The following is a 17,739-nucleotide window of genomic DNA, read 5'->3' as shown; positions in this document are numbered from 1 at the left end:
CCCATCTTGCTGAGAGGACAAAACTCTCTTTCCTAGACTAGAAGATACAAGCCCCAAAAGCCATAATTCAATTAGGATGGAAACATTAACACTTAGATCAGCATCCCTTTATTTGCGGTTTGGCATGAGCAGGAGCAAACACTGCAGAGTAACAAGAACATTATTTATACTAGAATGATGCAAAGGAAAAGTACCCTATATATAAGTGCTTTAGCTATCTTCCTGCTCATTTCCAGCTGACACCTTCAGAAATGTGCCAGAAGAACCAGCAATTCAATGTGGATTTGGTCTTTACCTCCTTCAGCTTGGCTTTAGGTCAGCATTTCTTTTAGGTATTATTCGCTCACTTTTCCTGGGCAAAGACAGACATTCACAGACAGGTAACTTTTGTAAGCGAGGACTGACTGCAGAAGCGGAAAGTGCATGTCCCAGCAATGGGGAAGGGATTCACAGCTGCCAGAATGCCAAGCAGGACCCCCCAGCTGGGTGTGACAAAACACGAACTAGACAAGAGGTACACAGCCACACAATCACAGCAGTTCATAGAATCCCAGACTGGTTTGGGTTGGAAAGGACCTTAAGATAATCCAGTTCCAACCCCTGCCACGGGCAGGGACACCTCACACTAGAGCAGGTTGCTCCAAGCCCCTGCGTCCAACCTGGCCTTGAACACTGCCAGGGATGGGGCAGCCACAGCTTCTCTGGGCACCCTGTGCCAGCGCCTCAGCACCCTCACAGGGAAGAGCTTCTGCCTTAGATCTAACCTGAACTTCCCCTGGTTCAGTTTGAACCCATTCCCTCTTGTTCTATCACTCTCTTGTCCTCCTGGACTTACACACGAACTGGCAGCCTTTGCACATCCTCTAGGATGATGGTTCTCAGCCTGAAACTCTACCTGAGTTTAAATGCTTATTTCTACTCAAATGCATGAGTATCCTAGCTTCCATGTGAAACATGGGGAGGAAAGGGGCAAGAGTCACAGGAAACTACAAGAGCAGCACTTTTGTCTAATAGTCTAATGGTTACTGGAGTCCCCCTGGCAAGAGGAGACCTCCTGCCCACTGACCACGATGGAAGGCAAACTTGGATGAAGTTGAGCTGATTAGGTGCCCAGCTAAGATCACAAAAGCAAATCAGAGAGCACGCATGACAAGAACACAGCTCCAGCGCTGAGAGAGTTTTGACCCAGCCCTCAAGACTCCTTACGTATTTTTCATTAAGGACTCATTGATTAAGCGCATAGAGAACATTCTGCCGGGAGTTAAAAATGAGCTAACTTTGCTTTTGTGCTGCATACTTCTTGGGGTTCATGAATCAATTCATCTTATCTCCTCACCTGGTGCCAAGGTTTGTTAGTCTCCAAGCTACTTTGCTATACTTCAGAACAAATATTCTAGTCTTCTGAAAACTAATTCTTATCATATCCTAACAAAGAGGAACTGGCCCTTCAGCAGTCAGTAGTATTGACTACTGATGACGTTTTACTGAGACTCTAAATTTGAGACAAGATAATATTTGGGAGGAATGGAGGGTGGCTGTTCTGTATTCATTTCTGCATCAGCTTCTGCTGTGGTTATCTTGTTGGAGTATTTTTTTTTGCCTCCTAACTTTTTTGTCACTATCTCACTTCCATCTGTTTTGAAGAGCTATGTATGAGCTTACTAAAACCTTCCAAATGTTCTGTTCTCACCTGGAACTGAAAAAAGGGCAATATCCAACACAGCTTTCAAATGGAAGCAGAATAAGTCTGGGAACAACCTGTAATGTCCCATCTTGCGTTCCTGTCAGTAGCACACAGACACAAGTGTGTGAGTGCACAAGCTTACTTTGTCCTCAGGTTCTGAAGACTGCAGAGATTAACAGGGACGGAGATGGACCTCTAGTGCTGCTGAACAGATTTGTTAAGGTTGAAATCAGATCTTGCATTCACCTGGAGTTATCTCCCAAAATATTACTCTACGCGTGATGGTTTGCGCACAGATCCTCACACCCATTACTGATAGCATTCCTTAAGAGCTAAAATGACACACCAAGAAGGACAGCAGGCTTTCATTTCATCACCACTAAACCAAAGGCAAATTTGGTACTCCTTCCCGTTTTTGCCCTGTGTAGTAAGACAGGGAGGACTTCTTCAATCCTGATTTCATTTACAATCAGTTCTCCTAAACGCAATGGCTACACCTTACCTCCCAAATCTCATGTTTAACCTTAACATGTGACATAACATGAAAATTGCTGACACAAATAACTGCCTGCTTTATTAGCAGTAAGAACACTTACAATTGTTTTTAAAATGCCTCATAAAGCCACGTTAAGTCTACTTTAATGATTTCGGAAAAGTTCGGTTTATTTTCATTGCAATATTCCAAGCACTTAAAAAAAAAAAAAAATCACTTTTCTCCATTTTAACTGTCATTGAAATATCCTTCATTTCCAAGATATCAAGAAATTATCACTATTCACTTTCAATACAAAGCCTCTTCCATTTCAGCTGTCATTTTCCAAAAATCATACTGAAAATAGTGTTTCGAAGCAGAGTTCAGTTGCAGTGTAATAAGTAATAATTTCATCAATTAGCAGCATTCAGCATCCACTGAGAGTTCTCTCACTATTATTTTATTCATGGAGTCCTTTGTGGAAGTAGCATACTAAAAAGATCCATTTATCCTTCAAGGTTTTTCATAAATGTGTCATACATCTTCGAAAACAATTGGTTATTATTCTCGTGCAATCTAAATAACTATAATAACTTCCAGGTGTAAAACCTCTTTTTATACTTCCAAGCTTCTTTTACTCACATTATGGGTCTACATTTTTAATAACCTATTCTAACACTTCTACCTACTTTCTCACATCAGTTTTGCATGGATGCTACACATGCCTGCAACGGAGGCAGCTTGTTGTTAAGAGCAGAATAGAATTGGGTTTCAGAGGATGCCCTTCACAATCAAGGCAAAACCAAGCATTTCATGATGAGCTAACATGCAAGTACAGATGCTGACAGTAAAGGAAAATGCTGGGATTGTTAAATTCAGCAACAGAATCATAGAATGGTTAAGGGGTGGAAAGGACCTTAAGATCATCTAGTTTGCTTGCTTGTTCTTTGCAGTGCCTGTTCTGTTTCTCCTTCCCGCTAAACCCCTCCACATATTTCTTAGTCTATTTCTCATCACTCAGAAGGACGTGTCCTTCCTTGTGTCTTTTCATCTCAAGGCTGCAAAGAGCTCCCTTCAGAGCACAATATTATCATTCCTCTATCAACTAATGGAGCTGCAGCTGGGCAATATGAGGAGCTCTCTCAAGGCTGGGCAGAACACACAGCACAATCAAACATCTCCATCTTGAGAAACAGTAGCCCAAATTTCCTGCGCAGCAGCATTCTTCATTCCCTCCGAGTTGGTCAAATGTTCTGTTGACCAAGAACACCCTGGCGAGCACAGCTCATGCCAAAAGAGGCAGCTTCAATTGAAATAAGGCCTCTCAGAGCCCAGCTAACAAAAACACAACGAAGACCCAAGGAAAGCGTACAGCAGTATGTTAATAAATAACCTAGGTACCACACAACCTATCTGAAAATGACACAGAATCTAATCTCCACAAAAAATATAAACCTAATGACATTGTGCATAAGACTAATATTTGACAGAAGCATATCATTAGGAAGAAGAGATTAACTAACATTGAACTTTCAGAGCAGCTTTCCATTTTTTCACTCATTTCTACATTCTCCAAGTCGTGTGCACAGGTACCTGTATTAAAAACAACCTGCAAACACCAGCAAGACATGTAAATCAGACAGTTCGGCTGCCTGGACACTACTCTTTTTAATTACATCTATAATTGGTTTTGAACCTGAAATTAAAATGTCAGGATGCACCATGATTGCCTTTAACTGATGCCTACCATCCCATCTAACTGGAAATATTTAGATTCATCACCTAGCTATGTTTTTAATTGGCTTTCACATGAAGTCACAGGCAAGCATGTCTGCCTTGTCCCATCTGCACTGCTGGTGTCAAGTTGAACTGGAAAGGCCAACCATTTCAATGAACTAAAATCAACGTAATTTTAAGGTCAAGTCACTTGTAACACTTCAGGCGGCAAATGTCACACCGAAAATAAAAGTGAACTTTGGCTTGAGCACACATGAAAGGTTTGGCATTTCAAGAACTTCATTGTGTTCATCACTTTCAATTTACAAATAAAACACCAACATCACACATACTAATATTTGCATCCTAATAAAACTTTCTGAAGTTATATGTATAAATAGAGGAAGCATTAGTAAAACCAAAATACTTGTGTAGGTGGGCTTGCCCTAATTTCAAATGGTGACGTCTCTGTAAGACCTAAACCCATTCAAAACCCCACGTCGGCTTAGTGAGGCATCTCTGAACATGGTAAAGAGATCAGATGTTTCATAAGAAGGCCAAAGTATTTCGGCAGAGGTCAGAAGTGAAGTTGCCCAACTCAGTCACAGCATAAGAAAACGAGGATGTTGAAAAAGGAGGTTATTTGTTCTGAGATTACACAGAGGTATGGGTGTATTTCTCCCCATCCCCAGTCTAAGCAACTAAGGTTGACATTCTACAGCTATCAGATGGAGTAAGTCACCTCTCACCACTCACAATGTGTGCTCATACACTCGTATCTGAGGGAATTAAAACATCTGATGCCTTTGGCTAAGGCCTACCACTCCTTAATGTGGAACCTCCACTGACCCTAAGCCCTTCACAAATACACTCATGCGTTTGACACAGACAGGCTAGTCATCCAGATGATACATTTCCAAGGGGAATAAACCCCTCTTCTGTAGTAAAGCAGTTAGGGAAGGTTATGCAGTGATGTCTGAGGGACAAAGTACGTATCAGAATTGCTTCACAAAGAGATTCTTGCATTCTTCCTGCATGCAAGGAAAAGTTTAGTGTCAATCTGGGCTGAGAATGGGGATTCTACTGCGATTTAACTGGGTAATAGCTTATGATTTTGGATAGTATTAAGAAAAAATTCCTATACACATCTTGATCTAAACAGTCCTCAAACGTACTTGCTTTGGCATTTCATTCTTACTGTGTCTTCTAATTTTTGGTGTGGCTGTTGATTTTTTCTCAGGATATTTAAAGAAGCTTGCCCACGTGAATCCTATGTTCTTTGCCATCTGCAACAACAAAGATTCGGGTATTTCTTACAGTTGTCTATGAGCAGAAAAATTTAAAGTCAAACTTCAGACCCAGTCTGAATCACCTCTTATTTCATCAAAGAAATACAGCCAACTTGAAGGCAAAATGTTGTTGCTCTTATTATAATGCTTATTAGAAATAAGAAGCCCAGAACATTCAGTTCATTTCCCTCACATACTTCTTTACCTGCTTCCTTCCCAGTCCGAATTTGACCTGAATAGATCTGATTTTGTTATATTTACATTTTGAATTATGGCATTGTGTTTGAACTGCATACACGCCGAGATGACAAAATGCCCACCAAGATCTGTGTATCCAATCTCTGCTGGCACATTTCACAAACTGATGCTCTGCACATGTAAAGACGCCAGAGATCTACGTTGTGCTGATCTTCGAGAAGAATTCTGCCCTTGGTATACAAATGACAGCAAATGAAGATGAAAAGACTTTAAATAACATGCCCACACAAACACCACCCTCTGAGCTTCTGATAAAGCCATTTATGGCCAAAGGTTTCCTAATCCCAAATGTCTGATTTCTTTGCCAAATCACACACTCATATAAAGGCACAAATTCTGCTCTTCTCAAAGGCGACAACGCAGGGCAGGGAGCAGAGTGTGTAACACTGTACTGATAAATAAAAAAAGGAATAGAAATCATATGCTAATAAGAGGAAGGAGGTTGCCAGGCAACCAGGGAGGGAGAGAAAGCAGGTTTTGATTTGAACTCTGTGCTGTCAAAGGGTTAGCATAGCCAGAACAAACAGGACACACTGAATCCAGCTTGTGTGCAGCCACCAAGCATTTCAGCTTGCCTCAATATTTTAAGGAGCGTGTTCCCAACACAGTGTCAGCTATGTTTGTGCTCCCTGGGTCATGCTCCTGACACTGGAAAAATGGTACAGGAGAGGATGGAGAGCAGATTTTTATAAAGTGTCCGTTTGAAAAGCAGCAGTGCGTGCCTTTGGGTAGCACAGACCGCACCATGCGCGTAGCAGGTATATCCTACCATGCTGGTAGTATAGAGAACACTATGTAACCTTGGGCCCAAGCAAATCCCAGTCCACCAGACACAGCCCCACCACTCAGCTGCACTGAAAACACTGCAGGTTCTGCCCTGCTGCTAAAACCTTTCAAATGCATCTCAAAAGCCTGCCCTGCATCACTGCATTCTTGTCACATCTGATGGGCAAAATCTTGCCTTACAGGATCGCTTACAGGATCATTACAGGATACGCCTTCCAGATCTCAGCTTCCTAGTTCAACATGCAGTTTTATTCTCTTAAAAGATGTAATGTTAAGCAGAAGAAAGAATAAAATTAAAGTCCAGGCTACAACATGAAACCAGCATGAAATCCATTTACATAATTAAAAGGAAAATGAATTTCAGTTCCTTCTTGTTTTCAGAGCTAACAGCAGTGACAACTCCTAAGACCCAGCCACGAGAAAAGATGGGAGTAGCAGGTCTTATTTTAAAGACCTTCTTAGAAAAAGAGTAGAATTTTTAAAATGTGAGGGGAAATGGGAGTTGAATTCATGAGTAACATTAAAACTCAAAGGTCAAAGGAAAACGACAAGCACACGAGTAGATCTTCTTAGGTTTTTTCCCCCAATATCATTATTTTGAAGGACTTGACTGAATTTCAGTGTTCCAGTTTAGCAGACTATCAGCAGTGGAGGCAAGACCATAATAACTCTTTGAGCATCAACAGGACTTGCACGTACACCATCCAAGATAAAATGTTTGATCTAATTGTGGTCTATAATCTTCCACAAGGTCTTAGTAACCATGCCACAATTGCTGTTCCACTCAGCTAAGTGTTTACTACAATAAAAACACTATAAAACAGTAAAAGAGCTTGAGAAATTCATTAAACAAAAGCAGGCAAACAGGAAGCTCTGTTTCCTCACTGATTGCTCCTCAAATGACCCGAGGAAGACACAGCCATCAGTCTGGAACATCCATCTGATCATCAGTTTTGCAAGCCATGCTGACTAGTAGGATTCCCTGCTCTCTTACTGGGAATTTGCTGTGTTTTTACAGTATTCTTTATTTTTCAGTCCTCGCCCTGCTTCCCACTTTAGAGGGCACTGAGCTCAGCTCCCAGACATGCCTTCAAGGCAACTACCTTTGCTACCTGCAGTCTTCACTGTTCTAGTCCCATTTGTACCGGGAGAAGAATAAACCTGACAAGCAAAACTTGCTCAACCTCATGGCACAGCCAATGCTTTCTAGCACCCACCAGCTATATATCCCAGGGAATGAATCATAGAATAGAATCATGCAATCAGCTGGGTTGGAAAAGACCTTCAAGACCATCCAGTCCAACCATTCCCCAGCATTGCCAAGGCCACCACTAACCCATGGCACTGAGGCCTCGTCTACATGGTGTGTGAACACTTCCAGATTTGGTGACTCCAGCCCTGCCCTGGGCAGCCTGTTCCAATGAGTGATCACAGAACCTGATGAAGAACCCTCACTGCTACCAAACCTGCTGCTTTAAGCAGTATGGGGACTACAGGTTGTACAATAAATCTTCTTTGAGGCTTAGAGGCACTTCCCAGGTGGCCCTTACATGCAGCAAGAAGCATGGCACAAAGAAGGCTCATTTCCCACCACCTGACCCTGGAACCGGCTGCTTGGTGACCTGCTCTAACAGGCTATAACTTCATTCCACCTTCATTAGCAGCCTTCAGAGAGCAATGTGTATCTTGCTGCTGAAGAAACTCAAAATCAACGCACACATGCCTGCTATGCACTGGGGTACTCGGCACACAATGGGCACAGCCCGGCCCTTAAGAAACACTCCTCTTCACCCTGAAATTAGTGTAGCTTGTAAAGCTTGTCCACAATAGGCAACAGCAGCTTATTGATACACCACCACAGAAATAAGAGTACAGTGCACAAGGAGCACAAGAAATGTTAGCTTTCTAAAGGAACATCAAATAGAGCTACATGGACTAATTTTAGTATAGCTTTTCAAACAAAAAGATGTGATTTAAGATACTTTCTAAAGCCAAATGAAGAGAGAGCTTGACAAAGTTACAGTGATGATATTCATTATATTGTACGGAAAGCACCACAGATTTACCCGGGTAATTCCAGTATTTCAGAACATGGATCTAGCCCTTCACACCATTCCTTTTATCCTCACAAGTCAGGCATCAGTGCTACAATCTGGAAGCAGCTCTAACAGCATGCTAGGCACACAGCTGCTGGCCCAGCCAGGAATTACCCATTCACCAACACCCAACTCCCCTTTAAACATATGCAGGAGATGATTCAGAGGTAAGGTTAGATCTGTGAAATGCCAACATACTCTCTTCCTACTGTAAGAACGATTATGCTGTTTCACACTAAGTTATGTTCAGGGCGTGTGTTAGTTCACTGACTATGTTTCAGGTTTGTGACAGTGTGGCAAAGCATCTCTGCTCAGCTTAGAAGCCCTCACAAGAGACACCGAGAGACCTGCTCTTGCTAGCTATAGACGGGATGGCAATGAGTTAGTAAGTATCCACCCCCCAAAAAAATGCCAAAATATCAAACTGAAATACCAAAGTATCCATCACCAAATGAAATGATTAGAGGGACTGCAGAGAAATGCAGTCTGGAAAACACAGAGAACAGTAAATAATGTCATTCAAGGTTGTGTCAGCCTGCATCAACACAATAAACTAAGATTTACTCAGTACTTCACAGTTTTGCCATTCATTAATTTCAGAGTACTTGATCTGACAACTTTAACCCTTTAAAGAACCCTGAAGTTTCCAACAGATATAAGTATGTATGGTTTCCACACAGTGATAGTAGGGAATCAGCTAAAAAAAGGGGAAAAAAGGAACTTGGTTCCCCAGAGTATCATTGGGAAAGGTATGTATGAAGCCTGTAAACACTATCTGGAGTTTGAATGTGCATCTAACACAGTTCCACATTACAAGTTAGAAATGGAATGCTGCCCTCAGACCATAATTTCAGTATTTGTTATAAAGATCTACAGATGCAATAAAACAAAAAACCAAGACAAGTCTTTGCATCATCCACACAAGTACTTTCACCTGGAGCTATTTTGAAACGCTCTTTCTTTCCTTTTGCTTAGAGTTTAGAATCACAGAAACACAGAATCACCTGGGTTGGTAAAGACCTTTAAGCTCATCAAGTCCAACCGTTCCCCAGCACTGCCAAGGCCACCACTAACCCATGGCGCTGAGGCCTCGGCTACACGGGGTGTGAACACTTGCAGGGACGGTGACTCCAGCACTGCCCTGGGCAGCCTGTTCCAATGCCTGAGCACCCTCTTGGGAGGGAATTGTTCCTCAGCTCCATCTGAACCTCCCCTGGTGCAGCTTGAGGCCGTTTCCTCTTGTCCCATCCCTTGTTCCTTGGGAGCAGAGACCGACCCCACCTCACTACAACCTCCTGTCAGGCAGTTGTACAGAGCGTTGTTTCTGCACCCAAAGAATACTTGCAGCACGTTTTGACAGAGTTGACCACATTTAAACAAAGGCAGCGTTTGGGTTTTGGGGGGTTGGTGGTTAGTGCGGGGGTTTCTTTGTTTTGTTTGGGTTTTAAGGAGGTATTTTGGCTGTAGTTTAGTTTTTGGTTTGGGTTTTGGGGCAGTTTAACACTAACATTTTTTGGAGAAGACCCTGGATTTGAATCACAACCCTCCTTGTCTTCCACCATTTGGAAAGCAGACTTTTAGGACAAGATTATCTGTGGAACTTCTTCAACTTCTTGAGTTAGGCCAGAAGAGTTGCTCAGGAGCTGAAGCTGCTGGCTAAGCCAACCAAGGGAGGACAAGATTCCTCAAGGACAGCTTCTGGGACTTTTAATTGTTTAAATAACTTGGAGAACTGGCTGTGAGTTTAGCTACTTCTAGCTCAGATTGTCTCCCCTTTAACCAACATCAGTCTTCTCATCCAGCCTTAACTATCTAAATAAATGATAAAGTAGGACCAAGACTCCAAAGGTCATATTTAATATTTTCATTATATGAACCATGTTTAAGAGGCTGATCATTGAGTTCATGAAATATTTCATTCAGGTTTCATACCATAGCCAAGAAAGTGACCAAAATATTCAAGTTCTGCTGCTATTGCTCATGTTGACAGACTTCTCCACTCAAAAACCACATTTCTGAGAATATTTATCTACAATTATATAGATATAATACAACAGCTCAGCTAAAATGCACTCTTCTACTTCAAATAAAAAGATAAAATACTTGCTTTATTGAAAATAGACTCGTTTTCCCCCCCAAAAAAGTCCCATGCAGGGAAAAAACAAACCCAAAACCCAGCAAAGAGCACTGCAATTAGACTATCCGTAATTATTGATATAGTCATCAGGGAGACAAATCATACAGTGACTAAATTTATACGAGCAGCTGGGGAAAGGACAATACATTTGGTTAGAAGAGGTCTGCCTTGATTTCCTTACTAATTTCAATGGGTGCTGAAAACAAAACCACAGGGAGATACGGACCAAAGTTTCTATTTTCAACCTGAGAGCAAAGTAAATATTAGCCTTTTTCAGAATCCATCAGTTACTCTTCTAAATCACATAATGCTGCATACTATCAGCAACACGTGGTCCCACAATAACATACTGTTCTTTGAATCCGAGTCACACATATCCAGAAACGCACAACAATGGAATCCCAGCAATATTTTGCATTAAAAATTGGAGGGAAGTACTCAGAAAGACTTCACTGCTAAAATCAAACTTGAGTAATAGAAAAATGAACTTCAGCACATGCAGAAAAACCCCAGATTGGCTGCTCTGGAAACACTGAGCTGGTAACAGACAGACAGGACTGATTTCGTACCACAGTGCCTCCCTAACTGCCAGGAAGACTTACGATAGTTCATTCTTCCAATCCATTCCACATTCCCATTTTAACAGAGTACCTGTGAGAGCATTTCTGGGTGTTTGTCGTGGTTGGAGCAGCAGATCAGTTAGGAAATGCACTGGACACAAAACAAATCAATATGAGAACTCATAATAAAGTTCAGTCACAAGTGATCTAGAGGTGTATTCAAGCTGCTGCTGTGCACATGTGCATAGTATGCCTCAATGAGCTGCAGTAAACCTAAACCTAATTATTTTAAACTTCCAAGGGATACCACAGCAAAAAGTTGTGTCAGGCTGGAACGAGACTGTCAAACTACAATTTAGCTTATCATCATTGTGTTTTTAGTCGACTCTCTGAAAGAACTGAAGCTCATAGCCAAGTACAAGGTCCTGCGAAGGGTGGGAGAAAGCTAACTTTTGAGTCCCAACCATGCAACCTGGCACCCGCCACCAGGACCCCACCACCTTACACCAGGCCATATCCAGACCCTACTTCCCAGCTCCCAACCCGACCTGTAGCAAAGAACACCGTGCAAAACCCACTGTTAGGTATGGAAGCCACTTGCAGCAGGGGTGCTCCTCCTGCCACCCCGTTCAGCAGCCAAAGACCCTGTTTTCCTGCCAGGAACACGGTGCGGTGCATGGCCCGTGGCAGGACAGGGAGCAGCCGAGGGCCTGCACACCCCTGAGGCTGTGAGAGGACCCAGACCAGCGGGTTGGGGCCCATGAAGCCGCCACGGCCCCCGGGGTAGCCCTTCCCCACAGGAACCCTGCCCCAGCCCTCCCGCACCGCGGCAATGGGGCTCGCCCAGACCCAGCCCCAGCCCTGGGCGGGGAGGGCAGGGAAGGGGAAGGCGCCGGGCGGCGACCCCTCACCCGGCCGGGGCCAGAGCCACAGCGGTGCCCCAGTACCCCCGACACGGGCTGCGGCTGCCCCGGCATGGCGGTGCGCAGCGGCAACAGCGGCGAGGCACTTCCTAACGCGGCCAAACTTTGCCGGTGCTCCCGGCCCGGCCTCCGCCGCTCGCCGGCAGACAGAGCCCCCTCCCCGCTATCGACAGCTGCACAAGTCCCGGCAGGGCGAGTGGGTACCTCAATGTCCACCGTGTCCCGGCTCAGCACACGAGCCATGGTGTCCGCAACGCCACCGCCTTCCCCCGGCTCCCCGCAGCCCCGGAGTGGAGCAGAGCGCGGGAGGAGGCGGAGCCGACAACCCGGACAGCAACGCCCAAGTGGGCGGGTAGAGCCGCGCCGGGCCGGGGCCGGGCAGAGCCGCGCCGGGTCAGGGGGTGTCCGGCGGGGCGAGGGGGCCGGAGCGCTCCCAGCTCGGCACTGGGGAGGGAGGCGGCGCTTCCCCACAAGCCCGCCGCGGCCGGCAGCGGGCACGGAGGGGAGAGGATGGGGCTCGGCTGCCGCTGCCCAAAGGGCGGATGTCCGCGGCCCGGCCGCGCCCCCGTGGCTCGCCGTAGCCCCAGCTCGGTGCACATGCACAGCACAGCCTCCGCCGCCATCGCCCCCCCCTTGCCTCACAGTGGAAGTAGGGAGAGGGCTGAACCTCACCCTGGTTTCACAACGGAGCTGGTGCAGGGCCTGGAGCACAAGTGTGATGAGGAACGGCTGAGGGACCTGGGGGGTTTAGTCTGGAGAAGAGAAGGCTCAGGGGGGACCTTATCGCTCTCTACAACTGCCTGACAGGAGGTTGCAGTGAGGTGGGGTCAGTCTCTGCTCCTAAGGAACAAGGGATGGGATAAGAGGAAATGGCCTCAAGCTGCACCAGGGCGGGTTTAGATGGAGATGAGGGGCAATTCCTTCCCCAGAGGGTGCTCAGGGCAGTGATGGAGTCACCGTCCCTGTAAGAGTTCACACACCGTATAGCCTAGGGCCTCAGTGCCATAGGTTAGTGGTAGCCTTGGCAGTGCTGGGCAACGGTTGAACTTGATGAGCTTAAAGGTCTTTTACAACCTGGTTGATTCTGTGGTTCTACACAGACACCTTCCCAGTGTTACCAGCCCAGGCTCTCGTCGAACCTTCACCCTGCTGCCCACAGGGACATCGAGCCTGAGCCATCCCTCCCCTGCATCTCCTCAAGAGAATCCCCCCCCCTCAGAAGCTGTCCTGCATAGGGAGTACCACAGAGGCAAGCAGGGCAGGTCACACAGCCTCTGGGCTCTCGTAAGTCTCTCTCCTCCTGAACATTGCAGTTGTCTGATTCCATAGACACAATATTTGTGGTGTCACCAAAATAAACATTTTGACTGCAACTTACCTAGAAGTTCTATCTTAAAGAACAGCAAACACCATAACATCGATTTCTAGACAGCACTTTCAAGTAGCCACATGCATGACCCCCCAAAACATGAGAGCTTTTCTCCTCATTTCACAATAGAGGAGGTTTAATAATGACCAATTTTTGACTTTCCTATTTGCATGCCAGACAACTTCTTGGGTTCTCAGATCTCGTCTTCAACGTGCTCTTTACAGCACTCACTTTATCCAGTTAGCTTTCATTCTCCCTTCTTTATTACAGCTTAAAAAGCATTTAAAAAGGGATGGGGGACTTGCCACTCTTCTTTGCTTTATAAAAAGCCTGAAAAAGTATAAGTCACTTCTGACATTGATTTGGATGCAGTGGAGAATGGGGTTTGGCTTTTCTCTTCCTTTCCTGTCTCCAGAGAGAATACCTTTTACGGAATAGAAGGGAAAATTTTCCTTGCTTTGTAAGTATTTTATTTCTTCCCCTCTCTGTAAATGAGCACTTTTTTTCCAGGTGTCCAGTGGAGATTGTTTCCCTGGTAATGTGGAGAAAGAAGATTGTGGTCTTTTCGTGCCTCAAGTGAGAGCTGTATTTTCTCAAGTCCCTGCTTCAGCACTATTGCATAACAATTCTTGCTGATTACAATCACCCATGCAAAGCAGTTGAAGTGTAGGCAGGACAATCAGAAGCAGGATTCCTTGCATTGCTAGTGCTTATTTCCTACAAATCCAAGAGTCATCAGTTCATTTCACTAGCATTGACATTGCTGAGCACCTCAGTGGTCTCTGATGCTAGCTGGGGAGTTTAGGTGTGTGTGCTCCAGACCTGCAGGTGTATATTTGCTATACAAGTGCATTAGGCCCATAAGTCATTTGCACAAGGAATATTTCCATGTATATGAAGTAATAAACTACTTTGTGTCCAGCCATCTCCAGTTTGCATCCATTTGTTCTAGAGGAGCAGCTACATTGGAAGAGACTAGCAGCAGCCACTGGACTCTTCAGTTTCATTGTGTCCTGCCTGGTTTTAAGCTATTACAGGTAACAGCCTTTTGAGGAATCATAAAATCACTTGGTTTGGAAAAGACCTTTAAGCTCATCAAGTTCAACCTTTACCCCAGCACTGCCAAGGCCACCACTAACCCCTGGCACTAAGGGCCAAACCTCTACTTTTTCAAAAGTGTCATCACACACATCTTCTCCTTTGCTCTGCAAGTTATAAATTGTTGGTTACCCCCGTGTTATCTACCAAGCCAAACGAACCTGCCACCTGTAGGATTTTTGCCATGTGGAACCAGTAAATAGTAACACCATTTAAATTTCATAGAAGTAGCAATTTCCCTTCTGAATTAAGCAGGACTTACTCTTCCAGTAAGTACAGGTCAGAGAATGGGATTCAACCATACCCTTATGGTTGAAAACCTCCCAGTTTGTGTTTCTAGATAAAGGGGGCTTCTCTTATTTCCCCTTCCAGACATTTCTCCCGAGGATCAACTTACTGTCTGTAAACCGTGGCAGCCAGCCAGTCTGTGTCAGCCTGCTGCAGTTTGCTAGCTTCCCCCAGCAGCCTGGGAGGGATCACCCTTCTGATCTCTGGATTCTCAGCTGTGGCAAATACTGCTCTTATCAGCACTGAGCATCTGTACAGCTGAAGTTTGTTTCAGGAAATAAATGAGCACAAATAGGGACACATGCACAACATTCATCACAATACAAGTATTCCCACTTTTCTAAAACAGAAGTTAAATGAAATTTTAATAAGAGACGTGTTAGCCTAAATATAGTTTGGGCTTTTTTCCCCCTGAAGAAGTGCTAAGCCTCTGATTTTATTCTTTTTTAACTACCTCTCCCCACCCCTCCAGCCCCTCAGCAGGGCTTTGAAAGCAGCAGAAACAGCAGTAATGCTAAAGACCTTTCATTTCTGGCATGAAATGTTGTTGAGTCTTGGTTGAGTTATAGGTTTTTGAAAATTGCCATTAACCTTTTGTTCCTTGTGCTCTTCAGGTTAAATTTGCTCATATGCCAAAGAAATAGCCGCGCATGAACTTTCTCTGAGAACCTCCAGGCACTCGCTGCCACCACAGCAGCAACAGCCTTGTGCTGGGAGGGCAGGGCAGGGCAACAGGCAGCGAGCAAGGCCATGCCCTGCAAATTGAAATGGTTGCAGAAACACAACCTGCAATCTGAAACAAAAGATTCCTCTGCCAGCAGTTGCAGTAGTTAATCTGCAAGTTTAAAAGGGTAAACTGTAAACTCTGAAAGTTCAGCATTCAAATTCTGGCAGCGATGTATTAGGGAGCATAAAGGTCTTAGCGTACTGACATTCCATACAAGCAAGTCCCCACTTCTGCCTCACAACTGCCCCTAATTCACATCAGTTCAAGTGCTAGAAAGACAGGACATTCCAGACTTCAATTTGCCGTGTAGTTGTAACTTGGACCTGGTGGGCAGCCTTTGATCACATACTTCTTATTCCAGGACCAGCTTCCTCCGTCATTGCATATGATGAAGAGTGATGGTTACAGTCTCAGAGCTAGCATCTCCTGACATCTGAATTAGCAATCCAGATTACCCATTACACTTAAGCAACTTAATGTGTCAAATTCATGGGATTCAGGAACTCCTGAAGTGAACCCAAGTTGCTCTTTTCCTTTGAGCACCTCAGCGTGACAGTGTATTTCAGTTGTTTGTGGCTTCTGACATCTCAGTCTGGCTTGTGAACTCTCAAGTGTAACAGTGTAAAGGTGATATATCCAGTATACAAAAGGTCCAAGCGAAATGAGATTAGCAAGAAAATTCAATGAAGCTACTTCTGAAGGCTCTCGACAGCTTTTCAGGTGTTAGGTTGATTTCTTCCCTTACTCTAGGAGTTGCAGTAGTAATGGTGGTGACTTTCCCAGTACAATGCAAATCACTATTAAAGTCGAAAGAAGTAGCTCCACTGATTACAGTGCCAGGTTCACCAACTGCAAAGACACATGTTCCATGTCTTAACTGCACTGGAGTGAAGGAGGAAACAAGTGTATACACGTGAAAAATTTGAAGTGTGAGGAAGACTGTGCTTCTGAAAGGTCCATAAGTGAAGAGCCATAGAGTAACAATGACATGCTTTGCCCTTCCTTATCCTAATCCAGTCCAGGGGGATTGGAATGTAAGAGTTAATTTGGGAAGCTTTGCTCTCACTACCTCTCCCAAATTGACATGGTTTAGTGGTGGACTTGGCAGTCCTGGGGTAAAGGTTGGACTTTATGATCTTGAAGGTCTTTTCCAACCTAGTTGATTCTATGGTTCTAAATAGCAGCACTGATGTTGAAGGACATAGTTACAACTTCATGCACTTCTTCACCGATTTAGGGAAAATGCTCGATTTAGAACATTCACAGTAGTGAAGTTTACCTTGTCTTTCTAATCTGCTTGGTTACAATTGGGTTTGCACCAGTCTCCAGAAAGAGTAGCTACACAGGATAACCCATGGTAGGCCACAGCACAGGAGTACAAATGAGATATACATAATGATAAAGTCCATTAAGACGAAACTCTGACCATTACTCAGACATAGCCTTTGGGCATGGAATTGTAAAGCACAAATAGATGAATAAATAACAGAAAATGGTCACCATGTGAGTTTTGATAAGTGTCCAAATGCATTTCAAACTAAAATGAACTGTTCTTTAGTGAGTCCACTAATTTATTCCAGCCATCTGTGTCAGCGTAAACAAGAGCTTGTCTCCTAAACTGCTTCATGATTTTTTTTGTAGATGTAGCAAGAACCACAAGTTTCAACATGATCATCTTGGAGGAAAAAAAATTCAGCAAAAAGAACCCACATATTTTCACACCACAAACATCTTTTGATAACTACTATCGTGCAATTCAAAGAAATATTAAAAAGTAAAACTTGTTTCTGGCATAGCATAATGTTTTCCTATTTAAATTCCACCAAATGTTTCTTCAGGATATTTTAGGGGATGGAAAAATCTGTCTGGTTTTCCCCCCCGCTCCAGTCTCCAGTGATGATATGTGTAGACAAACCCTGTATTTATTAATAAGCTTGAGAATTGCTGAATTGGTGCCCTGGGTTTGCACTGGTCTGAGAGTCTTTTCTCTTTATGTGCCTCACATTATTTTCAGTCTCTTAATGTGCTTCCCACGCTGCTGGTCCTTAGCTAGGTAGAATAGTCAGGAAACCTGAGTGTTAAAGCTAAAAATTGTCCACATTTAGCATGAGTCTTCCCTGGATAAAAGCAACTACAGACCTCAGATTAAGATGGGACTTGGGAGCACTGAACCTGGGGAAGAGGAGGCTGAAAATACTTTACAGGAAGAGCATGCTGGACTTAATTTTAGAGATACTGAGCAGCCACTCAGTTATGTCAGACCAAATTAGCCTTTCTGGACAAAAACCAAAAGGAAATCAACTATAAGATTTGGAAATTTGAAATCATATCTCATA

The 17,739-nt window shown here is 44.2% G+C and overlaps 1 protein-coding gene across 4 annotated transcripts in view; it reads right to left on the bottom strand.

Annotated features, from left to right (window-relative positions):
* Positions 1-12,227, bottom strand: part of DPYD (dihydropyrimidine dehydrogenase) — a 355,916-nt gene extending 343,689 nt beyond the window's left edge. For all 4 annotated transcript variants that reach the window (XM_030494219.1, XM_030494220.1, XM_030494224.1 and 1 more), the window contains exon 1: positions 12,126-12,227. In XM_030494219.1, the coding sequence (XP_030350079.1) occupies positions 12,126-12,164 (39 nt within the window). In that variant the 5' untranslated portion in view covers positions 12,165-12,227. The remainder of the gene's footprint in view (positions 1-12,125) is intronic.
* Positions 12,228-17,739: the final 5,512 nt, after the last annotated feature.

The sequence above is a fragment of the Strigops habroptila genome, chromosome 8, assembly GCF_004027225.2.
Source record: "Strigops habroptila isolate Jane chromosome 8, bStrHab1.2.pri, whole genome shotgun sequence".
NCBI classification, from domain to species: Eukaryota; Metazoa; Chordata; class Aves; order Psittaciformes; family Psittacidae; genus Strigops; species Strigops habroptila.
The sequence above is the reverse complement of the archived record's forward strand: the minus strand, read 5'-3'. Positions and strand labels throughout refer to the sequence as shown.